At 53.2% G+C, this 14,987-nt stretch overlaps 2 protein-coding genes across 13 annotated transcripts in view; one reads left to right on the forward strand and one right to left on the reverse strand.

Annotated features, from left to right (window-relative positions):
- The window catches only part of LOC104631290 (USP6 N-terminal-like protein), a 94,974-nt gene extending 81,624 nt beyond the window's left edge, over positions 1 to 13,350 (forward strand). For all 8 annotated transcript variants that reach the window (XM_075754824.1, XM_075754828.1, XM_075754823.1 and 5 more), the window contains 2 exons: positions 4 to 156; positions 383 to 13,350. In XM_075754824.1, coding sequence (XP_075610939.1) covers positions 4 to 156; positions 383 to 1,683 — 1,454 coding nt within the window. In that variant the 3' untranslated portion in view covers positions 1,684 to 13,350. The remainder of the gene's footprint in view (positions 1 to 3; positions 157 to 382) is intronic.
- Positions 13,312 to 14,987, reverse strand: part of LOC104631064 (GTPase HRas) — a 44,295-nt gene continuing 42,619 nt past the window's right edge. For all 5 annotated transcript variants that reach the window (XM_075754836.1, XM_075754833.1, XM_075754832.1 and 2 more), the window contains one exon: positions 13,312 to 13,620. The gene's annotated coding sequence lies outside the window, so the exon portion shown is untranslated. The remainder of the gene's footprint in view (positions 13,621 to 14,987) is intronic.

Genomic DNA, 14,987 nt, shown 5'->3' on the forward strand with positions numbered 1-14,987 from the left:
CAGAGCGCTTGCTGAAGATGACGCTGGAAGATTTACGGGAATTTCTACAGGAGAAAATTGCTGCTTCACTGCAGTATGAGGATGATGCCGTCATTGAGCAACTGCAGGTGTCGATGAACGAACTACGCAAGATGAAATTTGACCTCCCCCCACCAGGTGGGTAGAGGGGAAGGCAGGCAGCCCAGTGGGAACGGCCAGTGATACCCATGTCCCCTGGGGACCAGAGCATCCCTCTGGTGCAGCTGGGAGCCAGGGCAGCGCAGAAGGGCTGGCAACCCGCTGGGTGTAGCATCTGCCTTCCCCATGGTCAGGGCATGCCAGATGCAAAAAAGAACTGATGCACAGTTTGGGTTTTATTTTGTTTTCTTTGCTTCCAATGCAGCAAAGCCTGAGGAGTTCCCACGGAAACCCCTGGGCCTGGAGCTCTCCCTCAACCCAGTAGCCAGGAAGGGCAATGTGGCGGCCAATGGCCAGAATGGCTGTGTGGGCGAGCACCCCCTGGACAAGGAGCCCCATCCCCACAGAAGTCCGGGGGAGCCGGGAGGAATGACAGCAATGGAGGTAAGGACTCCCATCCTCCAGGACAGTGAAGCAGCTGAAGCAACGGACATCCACCTGCATCTTCCTGGCAAGCAGCCACTGGGAGAGGAGAGTGGGGTGGACCCCACTGGGGACGGGCAGCTGCCATCTCTTCTGAAAGCAAGCGAGACACAGGCCCATCATCACCTCCTGCCCACAGCCCTGCCTCCAGAGCAGCCTCTTCTCGCTCCTGGCCATGCCACGGTGGACCACGAGTCAGTCTGCCTTCCTGCCCCAGCCGAGCACAGCTCCTTGGACTCATCTCTCCAAAACACGCCGAGTCCTCCCAACTCGAGCACTGCTGAGCTTTCCACTATGGACCACACGGTATGGCAGCCAAATCCTGCTGCCCTGCTGGCAGGAGAACAAGCATCTTCCCTCTGCAAAGAGAAAGCACTCAATGCACCCCCTCATCCTCTGCTGGGTGGCTGGCAGCGGATCTCCAGCGCATCGCAGCATGACAACTCCCCAAAGAGCGAGCACGAGGAGGAGATGGCTGAGAAGCGCTGCAGAGCAGCGCTGCCGGAGAAAATGGACTTGAAGCGCTTGGCATCCAAAGCTGCATCCACAGGGGAGCTCGCCAGCCTGCAGGAGAACGGGCCAGGGAGCGCCACCGGCACCATGCACTGGCCAGGGGGTTTGGGCATGCTGCCCACGCACGGGCTGGCAGGCGGCAGTGTGCCCATCTTGTCTGGTGGTGAGTCAGAGGCAGCGGGGCTGGGCAAGGGCTGCCCCTTCCAGGAGGCACCATCCCCTGCAGTGGAGGGGAACAGCCCCTACATCGTTGTCAAAACCACCACTCCCCTCCACCTGGCCCATGCGACAGAGCAGGACTTCTCGAACAGAAAGCAGGTGGCATTGCCTCTGCTGGAGACTGGACATCCCCTGCCTGCCACCTCCATGCCACCACCTCTTGAGCTGGACCCAGAGGAGGTAGATGCACAAAAAAGCCTCCAGAAACCATTAAACGCACTGAAAGCCCCACGACCCTCCCTGAGCCCCAAACCAAAATTACCGCTGCAGGTTGCCAAATCCCGCTCGGAGAACAGTTTCCTTTCAGGCTCTCCTCCCCTGGCAAAGCTGCCCAAATCAATAACGTTTTAGTGGGGATGGGGGGAGATGAGGGAGAGGAAGCAGGTGCTGGAGCAGCACCCTCACCCTGTTTTTGGGACCCCCCTTCAGCAGGGCTGTGACAGGGTGACAAGCACAGCAGCCATTGCCTGCCAAGCTGTGCTTTGGTACGAGTGCCTGGCAAGGAGATGGAGCAGTGGCCACCAGTGCTAGGAGCCACCATCAAAATGGGTTTGTATCTTTCCTATGGACAAATTGGAAAGCGCTTTCATTTTTTGTTCCTTGAAGGTCCCCGAGCCTCATCGCCTGTGGGGAGAGAGGCAGGGCTGGTGAAGGTGTCACGTATTTTTTTCTGCTCCTTCCTGCCGTGGATCCCTATGGCTATGGAAGTGGGCACGAGGCATAGGAGTCTGAAATGCTTTCTTTAAAATGTCCAATCAGTGCAGCCAACAGCGTTGCTTTCAAAGGCCTTTGTAGCAATAGATCTTTACTTCTTTTCCAAGACCTGCAGTTGGAGGCAGCAGCATTTTCAGGCAGGGCCGTGGAGCCCTGGCAGGGTGCAGGAGCCCACTGCCTACTCTATGCATTTCCGCAGAGCTGTACCTGGCTGTACCCGGCTCCTGCCGTGGTGGTGGATAGCGTCCCAGAGGGGAGGTTCAACAGCTGGTGAGTCCTGGGGGGTCTCCTTGGTGTGACCCTGGTGGAGGACCGCCAGCAAGGTGGTTCTTTCTTAAGTTGTCAAGGTGACAAGGACAGCGATGAAGGCTGAGGCTAGTCTCTTGGGCTGAGTGGCCTTTCTGTTGGCCTTTCCCTCGCAGGTCCAGGGTAGCGAGCGGGCTCGCTGCCTTTCCATTGGCTGAACAGGAAAAGGGCTTCTGCCTTGGGAAACCTCCTGCCTTCACTAGCAAGCTGCTGGAGGTGTGGTGGTGTCTAGTCACGGTGCCCAAGCTGAAACCCACTTTCAGCAAGTTAAGTGTCAGGGTGGAAACAGCATAGGAGCTGGGGAAGGGAAGCACATTAGCCCACCCAGAAATCAACAACCAAGGAAGGAGGTTTGGAAGGTGATGCTGTAGAGCATCAATGTCACCACAGCCCGCTGCTGAGGTGGTAATGCGATGGGTGCCCACATGCCCTTCATGCACCAAGTCCTGGTGGCTGGTCCATCTCCTCCCCATCCCAGGGTGTCGCTGCTGCACAGCCCGAACTGTTGGCGGAAGGTGTGCAGGGACCCGGGGACAGCTCACCCCACTGAAAGACGTGGTCCAAACTCCTGTTTCTGTATCTACTTCACCCCTACATGTGAAGGGACTTCATCAGAAGGATCAATGGAAGCAGCAGGAAATAAACTAGTCCAGATGGCTGTATTTGCTGTCCAAAAGGGGTGGCTGCAGATGCTACCTTAGGTGAGACTGCAGGTGGGATTCCAATCCTTTCAATGGAGACCCTGGGCAAAAGCTCCTTTAAGTTCTAAGGAGACTGTGAAAACTGTGTTTTATCTCACAGGCTGCTTCAGTAACATAACCTGATCTGAAGCTTACCTGGAAGCCCAGCAGAAAACTGCCACTATATTACTTTGTGGGTGGGGTTTATCAGTTTTTTTTTTTCTTCTCTGCATGTGGTGGTTTGTGTTAGCAGCAAGGAGAGCATCAAAGCCAGCACTCCATCTTTGGATGTAGCCAGCCAGACCACAGCACCCTCAGCTTCTGTTGCAACCCCTGCTCTGAGACCCCCATCATCTGCTGAGTCTCCAACCCTGCCTGTCCTCTCTCCCTCTGCAAAGGAGGGACAACCCTATTAGCTACCTCGCAGGGGTGCTGTAGGAGTCAAGAGTTGCTCTTTGAGAAGTGCTGTATTAATGTTCAGTATTTGTGTTTTGAGGCACCACAAGTCCTTCCTAGGACAATGGCGCTTGAATTGGTTTTAAGTTAGAGTATGTTTTTCAGTAACTGCAGTAGTTAAATCTATTTGTGTGTTAAAATACCTGGGCAGTATTTCAGGACAGGTATCAACTGTCTTTCACTAGCAGCCCACTGGCCTCGAGCTTGCTGGGAAGCAGTGACAAGCATCTGAGGGCTGGTGGTCACCTCAGCTTGGTTTCTGTAGCTTGGGGGGGGGATGGGGTCTGTCCTCTCCTTGAAGCACACATAGGACTCCTGCCAACATAGCTGAGCATTTGGGTCACGTGTGCAAGAGCTGAAACCTCTTTCCCCTCATTTTGACCCCCCCCCCCCCCCATTGCAGGCACACAGCCTTTGCAGATTGTGTTGCATGTGCACTCGGGCTCCTCACACAGCATGTGTCTGGGGTGTTTTGCAGTATTCACATATAAAAAGGTGGTTTGCTCTAATTTTGGAGAGCTGTCAAATACACAGTACCCATTACATGGTGTTTGGTGCATGGTGTTCAACAAGAACTGAGGCTGGAGGGGGTTGTTCCTCCCCTCCAAGCCCTAACAGGAACACACAACAACGTCCTTGGTCACCTCCAAGCCTGGGGGAAGCCACCAGCTGGTTTCAGTGATCTTGGGACCAGACAGACACAGGCTCCCTGTTCCCACCAGTGTGCTTCTTGCTGGGAGGGGCTCTGAGCTCCTCACTGTGCCACCTAAGCAGCTCTTCTCCAACCTGCAGCCCCAGAAAACTGGCAGATTTGGGAAGATTTCCTGGGGGCAAAGTAGCCTGAACTGGCTGGGAGCCAGCGAGATGCATTGCTTTCCTTAGAGTGGTGCTCTTACTTCAGCACATCAAAGCATAATCTAGATGACCTCCCTCCCCTTCTCTGCCTTTTACTGCAGATGAAGGTGTGGCCATGGTGGGTCTGTGGCAGCAGGGGTGGGCAGGACATGGCCCAGCCTCGGCCCTTTTGCTGGGGATAGGAAGGGAAGGAGAATGACGAGGGTGGCAGCTCAGCTTGACAAATAACTGGCCCAAGCCACTCGCACCCCTGCCCCAGCTTCCTGCAATGGCCCCAGCCCCTTGGCAAAAGCCACTCTTGCCACAAGCAAACTCAGGAAAGCAGCTCCCCACCCCCACCCCACCCCTCCACCATCCTTGCCCTCACAGCCCCGGGATGGTTCTCGCCTTGCTGCCCTCCATGTAGTTTTAAAGATCAACGGTGCAGGTTTGGTTTTTTGGGGTTGGTTTGTTTGTAATTGAGGACTTTGAGTGGCTGTGGCACCGGTGGGCAGCAGGAGCCATGGGGACCGGCACTGGGGACCGGCTCCAGTGTGGGATGGCAGTTGAGGTCAGGGTCTCTCAGCTGTGCGCTTTGAGAGCCCAGCTACCATCTGCTTTTCTTTTTAATTGCTATTCTTGTTTACAGCGTGGATCGCTTCCTCCGTGACTCTTTCTAATGTATTATAATTATTACTTTAAAAAAAAAAAACATTTTTATGTCTGTGCTTTTTTTGTTGTTTGTTTTCTTTGTAAAGAGTTATTGGGAAAAAAGTCTACCTTTTTTACACTAAGCCAAAAAGACTGTCCTGACTATTTGATGCTGTGTTTTACATGGTTGTAATGATAACAGTTCAAAAAGTTTAGCATAAAATCAGACTCCATGATGTTTCTTACAGCAACAGATGCTGCAGCAAGACCAGTTGTCTTCTCGTGCTGGCTTTTAGCTTGGTTCACCGGGTGTGCTTCAGCTGCGGTGGGTCCAACCCACTCCATCTCTGCCTTCCTCCCTACTTTTCTACTGTGGTTAAATCCAATCATCCCCTGCAGCAGTGGAAAGAAAACTGTTCATTTCTATGTACTGCCATCCTTTCCTGGCTTGCTGAGCCAAGGGCAGCATCCTGTCCCCAGCCCCTGCACATCCCTTCTGACAGGTGGCCAGTGGCCAGCAGCCCTGCTGCAGCTTTCTGTTTTGGCTGAGATTTCAGATTTGGAGTTTGTTTTCCTGCCCGCGGGCAGCATTGGAAGGGTTGGACCGGATGGGGAGCGGGTGGACACAGCTCCTTGCATGATGGGTGGGTGCAACTCACCGTGACGCTACATGAGTCAAGACTGAGTCATGCTTACACCAGTTGCTGGGAGTGTAAGGTGGTGCCACTCACAGCTGAACATGTATTTTAAAAAGCTGTGTGTGAACAGTGCCTCTGACACACACCCCGCCCCCCGAATTTCATGGCCAGCACTTCCTGTGATTAGATGACACGGTACTGTTGGCTTTGGGGTGTTAAATTTGGGCAGTATTCTGGTTCCCCCCAAAAGAAAGCTGCCATTTGGTACTTAAGGAACATGGTTATGGAAAACGCAGGGTCGTCTGTCTCTACCAGAGCAGCACAGAGGGCACAAAGACTGAGGGGCTAGGATTAGCTAAATGCCACCCTACGATTTAAGGGCAGTGCATTAAATGTGGCATCCCTTTGCATCACCTGGTGGGTGCTGTAGGCCAGTATTCCTGCTTCTAGCAGTGCTCTGCCTCACCTAAAAGAAGTCAAATAGCAACAAAAAAAGCTCCTACCTTGTTCTCCAGTGTTCTTAAGTTAGCTCATTTATATTAACTGTCTAAAACCTGGTCTGCAAACCTGCAAAAAAAAGAGAAAAAGCCAGCACCAATAAGCACCACAGTGGAGCAGCAGTGCATTGAGGATGCAGCTCTCAGCACATCTCCCATATCATTTCATGCTGGATGCCAGCCCAGGAATGCTGCACCATGAGCACAGGTGGGACATCCATGGGCTGGAGTAAAGCAAACCTCATCCCTCCTGTGTTTCCAGGTGCCTGCAAGCAGCCCAGTTGCACAAGCTGCTTTGTGTCACCTGCCAACCAACAGCCCTGGTGAACCTGTTGGCTTTCAGGTGGCGTGGAGGAAGCAGATGGTTGGGACCAGGTTTGAATGGCTGCAGCAGTTACCTACGTGGCGGGCACCACAGGGTTTAGGGTATGTCATTTATCTAACTGCTGGGACAGCTTCAGGTCTGTGCTGCCGGGGAGGGAGCAGAAGTGTCCAGAAGGGCAGGGTTTCCCCTAGGGAAGGTGAGTTGTGCTGGGTTTGAGAGATGTGGCAGACTGAGTCCTGTTCCTCTCTGAAACATCCTTGGTTCACTTGTCATTGAAAAAAAATGGAGTAAGATGTTGCTTAACTAGCATCCTTGGTCCCTGCACCTCATGCATGTGCCTGGTCATGACCTCCTGGCCAGGTACTCTCACCCTGCCCCTGCAGGGACTGGAGACAGGCAGGGCTCCACCACATTCCCTGACAGCATCACTCTGGCTAAGGCAGGAGCCACAGTGGTACCCAGCCTTGAATGGGTGCTGAATGGGAGTCCCAGGTGGGGTTTTGGGGCTCAGCTCATGGAGGTCCTGCCTCTTCCCCAGTCAAGCAGCACCCCCTACCCCTTCCTATGCCCCCAGGACCTGGGTGCTGCTCCCAGGCAACCAGGAGCAGGACAGCTGTGTAGTCCCAAGCCCAAGCTTACCAATATATTTGCTGTACAGCACTGGGACCAGTGGTGAATGAACTCTGTGGAAGGTATCAAAGCTTCTGCTTAAATCCTAATGGCCTTGTCAGCCAGGGACCAGTCCTCCTGCTGCCCCTCCCTCCACACTTGGCATTTGCCAGTATTCCCATTAAATCCCCCTTTTCCCTGGGGGAGTCACTGCTCTTGTCATGGCCTTTCTGAAACCACCAGCTCTCTGGCTCCCAGGGCTGGTCCCTGCCCAGAAACCACTCCAATGCAGATCCACAAGCCCCACAAGCTGCACTCAGCTCTGGTGCCCTGGCAGCCCGCTATGGCTCCTCTCCTTCCTAGCTCATGATCAGCCAAACCAGCAGTGCCAGGAGCTGGGACCGGCAGCAGCCACGTCTGGCCCTGTCACTCGCTGGCTCTCTGCAGAGCCATGGCCATGCCCCTCATCCTCCCTCCCCGCCACCCACAACCACTAGGAGCTCGGCAACCCTGCTGAGTGCCTCCACAATACATCAGCAAATCAGCAATGAATAATTGATGCTAATTGGAGCTTGGAGCCGAACCAAGCCAAGGGAGGGAGCAAGGCTTTGGGCTCTTTTGGACTCTGGTCCCAGGATGCAGTGGGGAGGGGAGAGATATGGATGTGCTGTGTCTGGGGGCTCTGCACCCTGGCCTGTTTGGCAGAGGCAGTGCCAGAGTTTGGCTGGGTCTGGGATTCTTCCTTCTCTTCAGCTTGCTGTGCTGCTCACGTGCTGCTGTGCTAGTTGTGTGCTGCCGTGATGCTTGTGTGCTGCTCACATGTTGCTGTGCTGCTCGCATGCTGCTGTGCTAGCTGCGCATGTGCTGCTGTGCTAGCTGTGTGCTCCTCATGTGCTGCAAAGGGGCTGTGGCAGCAGTGGCTGGGAGTCGAGGAGCAGAGTGAGGGCACGCAGAGCACAGGGTGTGCAGCCCCCAGCCCCAGCAGCCTTGGCTGGGGCTGGTACCTTGGCTCTGCTAAACCACACACCCTGTACTCAACCACAGAGACAGCAAGGCTCACCTGTCCTAAGCGGAACCAGCCCCACCTGCCTGTCCCAGTTCCCACCAGTTGCTGGTGGCCAGGATGTTTGCTGTCACACCATCCTCTGAGCAATGCTACCCACTTCCTACAGCACATCATCGGGTATTGCCGGCACATGGAGAAAATAACGGCCCAGCAGCTGGAAGACATAGGTCTGACCCATTCCCAACCCATCTCCCAAATACTACAACCTCAGCAGCCAAGGAAGCCCACAGGGCGTACACCAGCATCCTCCTGGTAGCGAGGCAATCATGCTCACCTGACAGGATGTGGGCACCACGACAGCACAGGAGATAAGCAAACCAGAGCCGAAACAACTCAGCCAACATCTCACTAGAAGACACAGCAGCTAGTGTCACTCCACGAGTGTCCCTACTCACTGGCAGCAGTTACAAAAGAGTCCAAGATGGGGTTGTAGGTGGCTTTGAAGGGACAAGCAAAGGCATAAGTCCAAGGGATTGGAGGCACTAAGGCCTGGCTTATTTAGCTCTATTCTTCCACACAGTAAAAGAGGCTCTTCCTAAGACACACAGAAAGGTTAACTGTAAGAAACTTTCACCCTTGCTCCAAAATTGGTACGAGGTCCCTACCTGCGGATAGATGGGTTACAATACCATGAACCCTTGCTTCCAACCACCCCATTAAGAACCTGGGCTGCCCTGGTGCCCTGGAGGCCACTTGGCCCATCCCCACACCAGAGCCCCACTCCTGGGGTGCGTAAGCCTGCAGCTCACTCAGGCAGGCAGTTGCTTGGGGAAGCTGGTTCTTGAGTGGCTTTGCTTACATTTATGGCTCCTGGTGGGAGCCAAGGAGGAGTGATACAAAGTACTGGCTCGGTCTGGAAAGGTCTGCAGCAGTGGACCGGACTGTAGTCCAGAAGGGAAATCTGGTCTGCTTTTCCTTACCCAACCACATGGCAAGTGAGGAGGATGAAGTGAGCATTTAGCTAGGGCTGCTCTGTAAAATTCAGCCTTTCATTCAGCTACCCCCCACTTGCCTCTCAGGTCTCTCTCCAGCAATGAGTCATTGCTGCCAGCTCCTGCAAACTCAACCCAGATGCTTGCCAAAGCCTTCAGCAAGCACCATGCACTCATCTGTTTTGGAGTCACCATCTCTGCTGGCTTAGGAAAATGCTTCTGTGGAAGCCCTCACAGACCAAAAGGCATGAGTTCTGTTCCAGCACTTAATCAGCATCTTTAAGAACTTGTAAGCAATTTTGTCAGTTGACTCAGCTGTGATGTCTCTGGAGCCCCAACCTCTCTGTAATAGGGTGTGGGGCACTTGAATGATGTGGGAGAGAAAAGCTTATACATGAGTCCTGAGACATCTGGACCTTACCAGACCAAACCTCTTCAGCTATTCTGTCATTTAAGTACAGGTTCAAAAGTGGCACTCTTCCATCACGAGACATGCAGCCTCAACAGATAATCAGTACGATGCTGCCTGAAGCCTTCTCAGAGGTGGTGTTCACACTTGCCCGAGATCCGTGGCACAGCACCAAGTTTAGTCCAGCCTTGCCATGACCAGCTGAAGAGATCACAGCAGCCAAACATGAGCTGATGTGCCCAAACATAGCAAAAAGCTTACCTCTACCGACTTCTGCAGCTTGCAGGTATGCACCTGGAGTGGCTCTTCAGAATAACTGCACGTTATGTTCACCTAAGCTCTTGCCACAGAAGCAGAATGGAGTTGGGTGACAAACTCCTTGTCATAAGGGAAACGATTGCAGTATCTGAAAACTGCATCTTCCAGTCCAGGTACTTCCAGAACAAATGTGCCTTAAATAACTATGGGGAAAATCAACTACATCATTGACTCCAAACCCAGCAATTCCTTTTCCAGACCTACATTCACTCTAATGAAACTGTAACCCTGATATTACTTTCAGACTCAAGAAGTTCAGCTAGCAAGCAGAGAACATACTGCAAACTCCTATACTGACATCCTGCCTGTCATGACCAGCAAATTGCTATCCTGTACCCAAATTACCAGCACCAAGTCAGCAAGTGAAAATGCCAAGTCCAAAGTAACAGCTCCATCTAAGAGAAGTGATACAATCTGTTTTTTGCCTACCCCAAAGATCAGATCAGAGCTGACATCTTACTGTGCATTGAGGATCGGTTGTGATTCTCCTGAAGCCAACCTCCTGGAACAAAGATGCAGTACTACATTAATACACAATTAATACATGATTTCAGGAGAAGAGCTGTGGTGCCAAGCTTTTAGCACCTCCTTTTGCTCCCAGCCTACTTCCAACTTTCAGCATGGACTTGAACACTGACCTGAATTGGGGTTCCTTGTGATCTTCTAATTGGCTCCTGAGATGGCCGTGTTACTGACCAGCACTGTTTGACAAAGGGTCCTGGCTGCCTCGCTTCTGCTGAGTGCAATCCACAAAAGGACCAAGATTGATCTGCAACCTGCCAGACTCAGACCACCACCTATCAGTCAGGTCCTCCTAAGATGCTTGCAGTCTCCAGTTCCAGCTCCAGTCCCTACTGGACTTCTGAAGTGCTGTCCTGTTGTAGCACTGTCCTACCACCTGCATCACGATGAAGATATACCCTGGCTCCTGATGAACTTTTAGGTCCATTTGCAGAACCCCAGTGACTCTTAGTGCATCTATGTCTGCTTTAGCCATACATAAAATAGGACTATAACTAGCCACCCCAGAAAGGAGACTGTCAATATCTGAACCACTGGAAGTGTACAACAGATCAAAGCCGTGAAGTTTCAACTAGACTCTTTCACTGGGAAGAAAAGCCTATCCGGTGCCTGATGGTGTGCTGCTGAACACAGACACCGACTGCTGAACTGCTGATGAAAGAGCACATCTTCAGCACCCCTTGGTGCAAGAACCATGAGGAGTGGCCCAAGGAAGCAACAGTATTTTGCAACTAGAAGACACTTGCACAAGCTACAATAACACACGTGCCTTGACCAAACCCAGAGCTTTCCTGAGCAAGCAGGAAAAACTTACCCTGAGGTCTCTGAAAGGGAGATGCTCTTACTTCGGCTTCCTGCTCCTGACCAGATTGCTGAAGGACTTTGTATTCTGGCCAGTGCTGCTCTAGCACACCCTCCCCAAGACATGCCAGCCTCTTGCAACTGAAGATGGTGCCTGTCCTGTGAAGACACCTCGCTTCTGCTGCTCTCTGGAGCTCCTCATCTTGCTCGACCATGGCTCCTGGTCCTTGACTGTGGCTTCTGGCTCCTAACCAGAAATGAGGATACTCTCAGTGGTTACAGCCATCCAGAGTCCAGTCCTTGAGAGAGCCCTAAACACTGAATGTTAGAGCCCCACAGCGTTACTTCTAACCTGAAGGTCTCCAGATAGAGTTATCCCATCTTTCACCAAGGGCCTGGTGAAGGATGGGAGACGCTCTATTGCAGAAAAAGAGCACCAGGTTCCTAGTGCAGTCACACCACCAAGCAAGGGGCCCCCATATCAACCCACCCACTAACTGTTCAGGCTTTTAGTCATCTTCTGGAAGGACGAAGTAGCCCTGTCCTCTGCCCTGCCTGCAGTTGTGTACAAGCTGCCAACTTAGGAACAAACCCCATACTTCCAGGCTTCACATTTGAAATAACTTAGGTTGGGAGGTTTTCTGGGAGCCTCTGGCCCAGCCCCACCATGTAACACCAGACTCAGCATCTTCAGCACTCCTCCAGCATGGGGACAGGCGCTGCTGCAAACAGCACGCCCAGCTAAAGGCAGGGCAGCTCCTCCCTTGGGTAACTTCTCCCACTCAAGCTGGGATCAGCCCTTCTCCTCCCTCAGGAACTGGGTGCCTGGCAGCTGCAGCCAGGGTGGCGGCTGTGCCCCACAGCAATTTGGAGCAGGCGGGTACAAAATGCAAGCCGTCAGCACAAGTCCTCTCTTGCCCAGGCCAAAAGCAAAGGCAGCAACTCCAAGCAGCACTGGAGTTTAATTCTGCTGCTTTAATTCTGCTGCTGCCTGGCATGATGGCAGATGAGGAGCGGGATGGGAGGCTGCTCGCATTGATGCTGGGAACCCCCAGATGGGCTGTGGCTTTGTGCAGGGGGCAACCGGGGTTTCTGTACTGGTTTTCCCGTGTGAGGCATGTGACTTACACGCTGCCCTCGCCGCTCCCAACCCCTGCTGGCCTCAGCTGCCGAACCCAGCGCTTCTTCAGGCCTGGGCTAGCCCTTGCAGAACGGCTCCCTGCCACACTCAGCTGGATCACCTTCCCCCTTTGATGCTCTTAATTCTGGATGCCAGCTAAATTAGTCTGTGCAGGTACTTGGGAGAAGGAAAGGCAGCGAGCACTGAGCCGCCCGCTGCACTGAGTGCAATGCCGCGTCTTGGCTCTGGAAGTGAAAGGCATGTGGGAGAAGCTGGTCAGACCCCAAGCAAAAATCACAAAGGAGCAGGGCTGAGCAAGACAGGCTTCCCAACAGATTAGCCCTTATCCAAAACACTCTTACCCACTCTCAACCCAAGGACTGGAAGTCTGAATCCTTTAGTCTCAGTTGTTGAGCAGCCAGACAGCTGTGTGCAGTGCAGGAGAGCCCTTCTGCTACATGCTCACCAGTAATTAAGCCATGCACAGGGCAGACGAGGATTTGCATACCATTATGCACTGCTGACAGACTGGAGCAGTCCAAGGTATATGTGCTATGCAGGTATTAGCATTAGCTAGGTGCTGGAGTGGAGCAGAAAGGCCTAATTCTACCTCTGGAGCACATAAACATTTGGGAGGTGCTGTGCCAGAAAGAACTGCCTGGAAAAAAATCAAGGAAACAACAAACTGGCACCCACTGAGGTGAACCCAGCTCTCAGATCTCTTCCCCGATGCTTCTTCCCTTCCAGGCATCGCATCTGAGGCCATAAAAAATCCCACAAGGACTAGGTTGAAGGCAAAGCACCCAGGGGAGCGCTGAAGACAGGCTTGGACTGGTTGTGCTCTTCCACCCCACCAAAACTCGGGACCAGCAAAGAATTTCAGGTGGGCTGACAGGGATGAGGACATGACGACTTGCTGGAGATGACAATAGCTCATTCCCTGAAGGATACCCCACCCCAATCACCTTCATGGTTTGCAGCATAACCTTGATCCATGGAGAGCAAATCTCAGTGCCTTTCCCTCCCCACCATCCCACCAGCGATCCTCCCAGAGCACCAGCAGCAGCACCCTCTGGAAGGAGGACACAGCCATCAAGACCATTTGTCGAGACCATCAAATAATAATTTACTGTGATTCAATCTGTGGCTTTGTACAGTTGCCGGGGTGGGAGGAGGCCAAAGGAAGAGGGGATAGGGAAAGAAAAAAAAAGAAAAAAGTCGTTTTCCGCAGGCTTGGGTGAAGTGCGAGATAGTCCTTGGAGGGGCTCATGCTCCCCCTTGTCCTCTTCCTCCTCTTCCTCTTCCCCTCCCCCTATACTCCTCCCCTGCATACGTTTGCTTCTTCCTTCGCTTCACCTCTTTCCTTGCACTCTGCACAGTGGGAACCTCTCCAAGACACGGTCCAGTCAGCTGAAACCAGAAGAGGACAGGCATTAGCACCCATTCGCCGTCAGAATCAGCGGGGGCTGTTTCCATTACCAATCCCTCACATTCAGGATGACCCTGCTAGTGCCCACAGAGGGAAAGCAAAGGACTGTCTTGGAGGTCTGGACCTGGCTCAGCAAAGCATCTGCACGTGTGCTGACGGGAACAAGCAAATGGTCCATGGAGTGATGGGTGAGCCTTGGGCATCTCACCAGACGTTCTGCCTCTGCCCAAACCTCGTTGTGGGAAGGGGCAGTGTTCGGTGAGATCTTTCTCCTCCTCCAGGGATGATGGGAACCACAAAGTGAGTCCAGGGCAAATGCAGCCAAATCTCCCTGGCTCCCTGGCCACACACTCACCCTTCTCCCCAAAACCCAGTGTGTCCTCGCCTTGCTTCTCCTTTTGTGCCCTGATGTTCCTCCCTCTCTGCTCTTGGCCGCTGCAGATAGAATAAGCTCGGATGTCTGGTTTCCAGTTTCTGCCTGAGCAGAAAAAGATGTGGGCAACTCACAGGGCACGGTCTCTTAGCAGAGGGGAATGTTTCCAAGAGGCTCCTTCCCACCCCTTTTTGCCCCTCTTTTTGAAGGCACTGTCCATGCCGGTGCTGGCCACCGAGCTGTGACGGGGACCTGGGCTCCTGGCAGTTGGTACAGGGGAGCAGCGGTGTCTGCTGAGCCCATGATGTCAGCTGTGAGACAGAGCAGGAAACGAGCCCCAAGGTCGCATCCCCATCCAGAGGAAACACTCCTAAACATCTGGAGGACATGAACATCTGGAAAACCTCCCTTAGCAGTGATAAGTGTGCTGGGCACAGCATTCAGCTCAGCCCCCAGGAGACCTTGCGTGCCTCAGCTGGGAGCGGAGGGGTGGGGTGCTCGGGTGGTTTTTTGCTCATAGGAAGCAAACGCTGCCAGCGTTTTTTTTCAGGGAAGAGCTCTGCTGTGCTCACGGCCTTTGGCTCAAAAAGCGACAGAGGAAAACCAGCTGCCCACCTCCACCTTCAGCGAGACCCTCTTAGCACCATCTCTGGACACGATGCGCTTCTCTTTAGGACTCCAGCAGCTGTATAAAGGGGTGAAGGGCCAGTCCAGGTGCTTGGGAGACTCCCCAAAAGACATTAAGGGCAATGTTCATGCAGGCTTTTCTCCCAAACCCCAGTCCCAGATGTCCTTAGACGTACATTCTCCCCAGTGGACTCATCCCCAACTGCCTCTCTCTCCACTTCTGCCATGGAAGGAGCTGGTTATACAGCCAGATGTTCCCAGGCGTTTGGCTTAAGGCCACCCAGCTCACACAGGGACACCAATAGGAGCTCTCCCTCACTGCTATCCAGCAGGATTGCAATGATTTAA

This window comes from Balearica regulorum, chromosome 5 (assembly GCF_011004875.1).
Source record: "Balearica regulorum gibbericeps isolate bBalReg1 chromosome 5, bBalReg1.pri, whole genome shotgun sequence".
Taxonomy (NCBI): Eukaryota; Metazoa; Chordata; class Aves; order Gruiformes; family Gruidae; genus Balearica; species Balearica regulorum.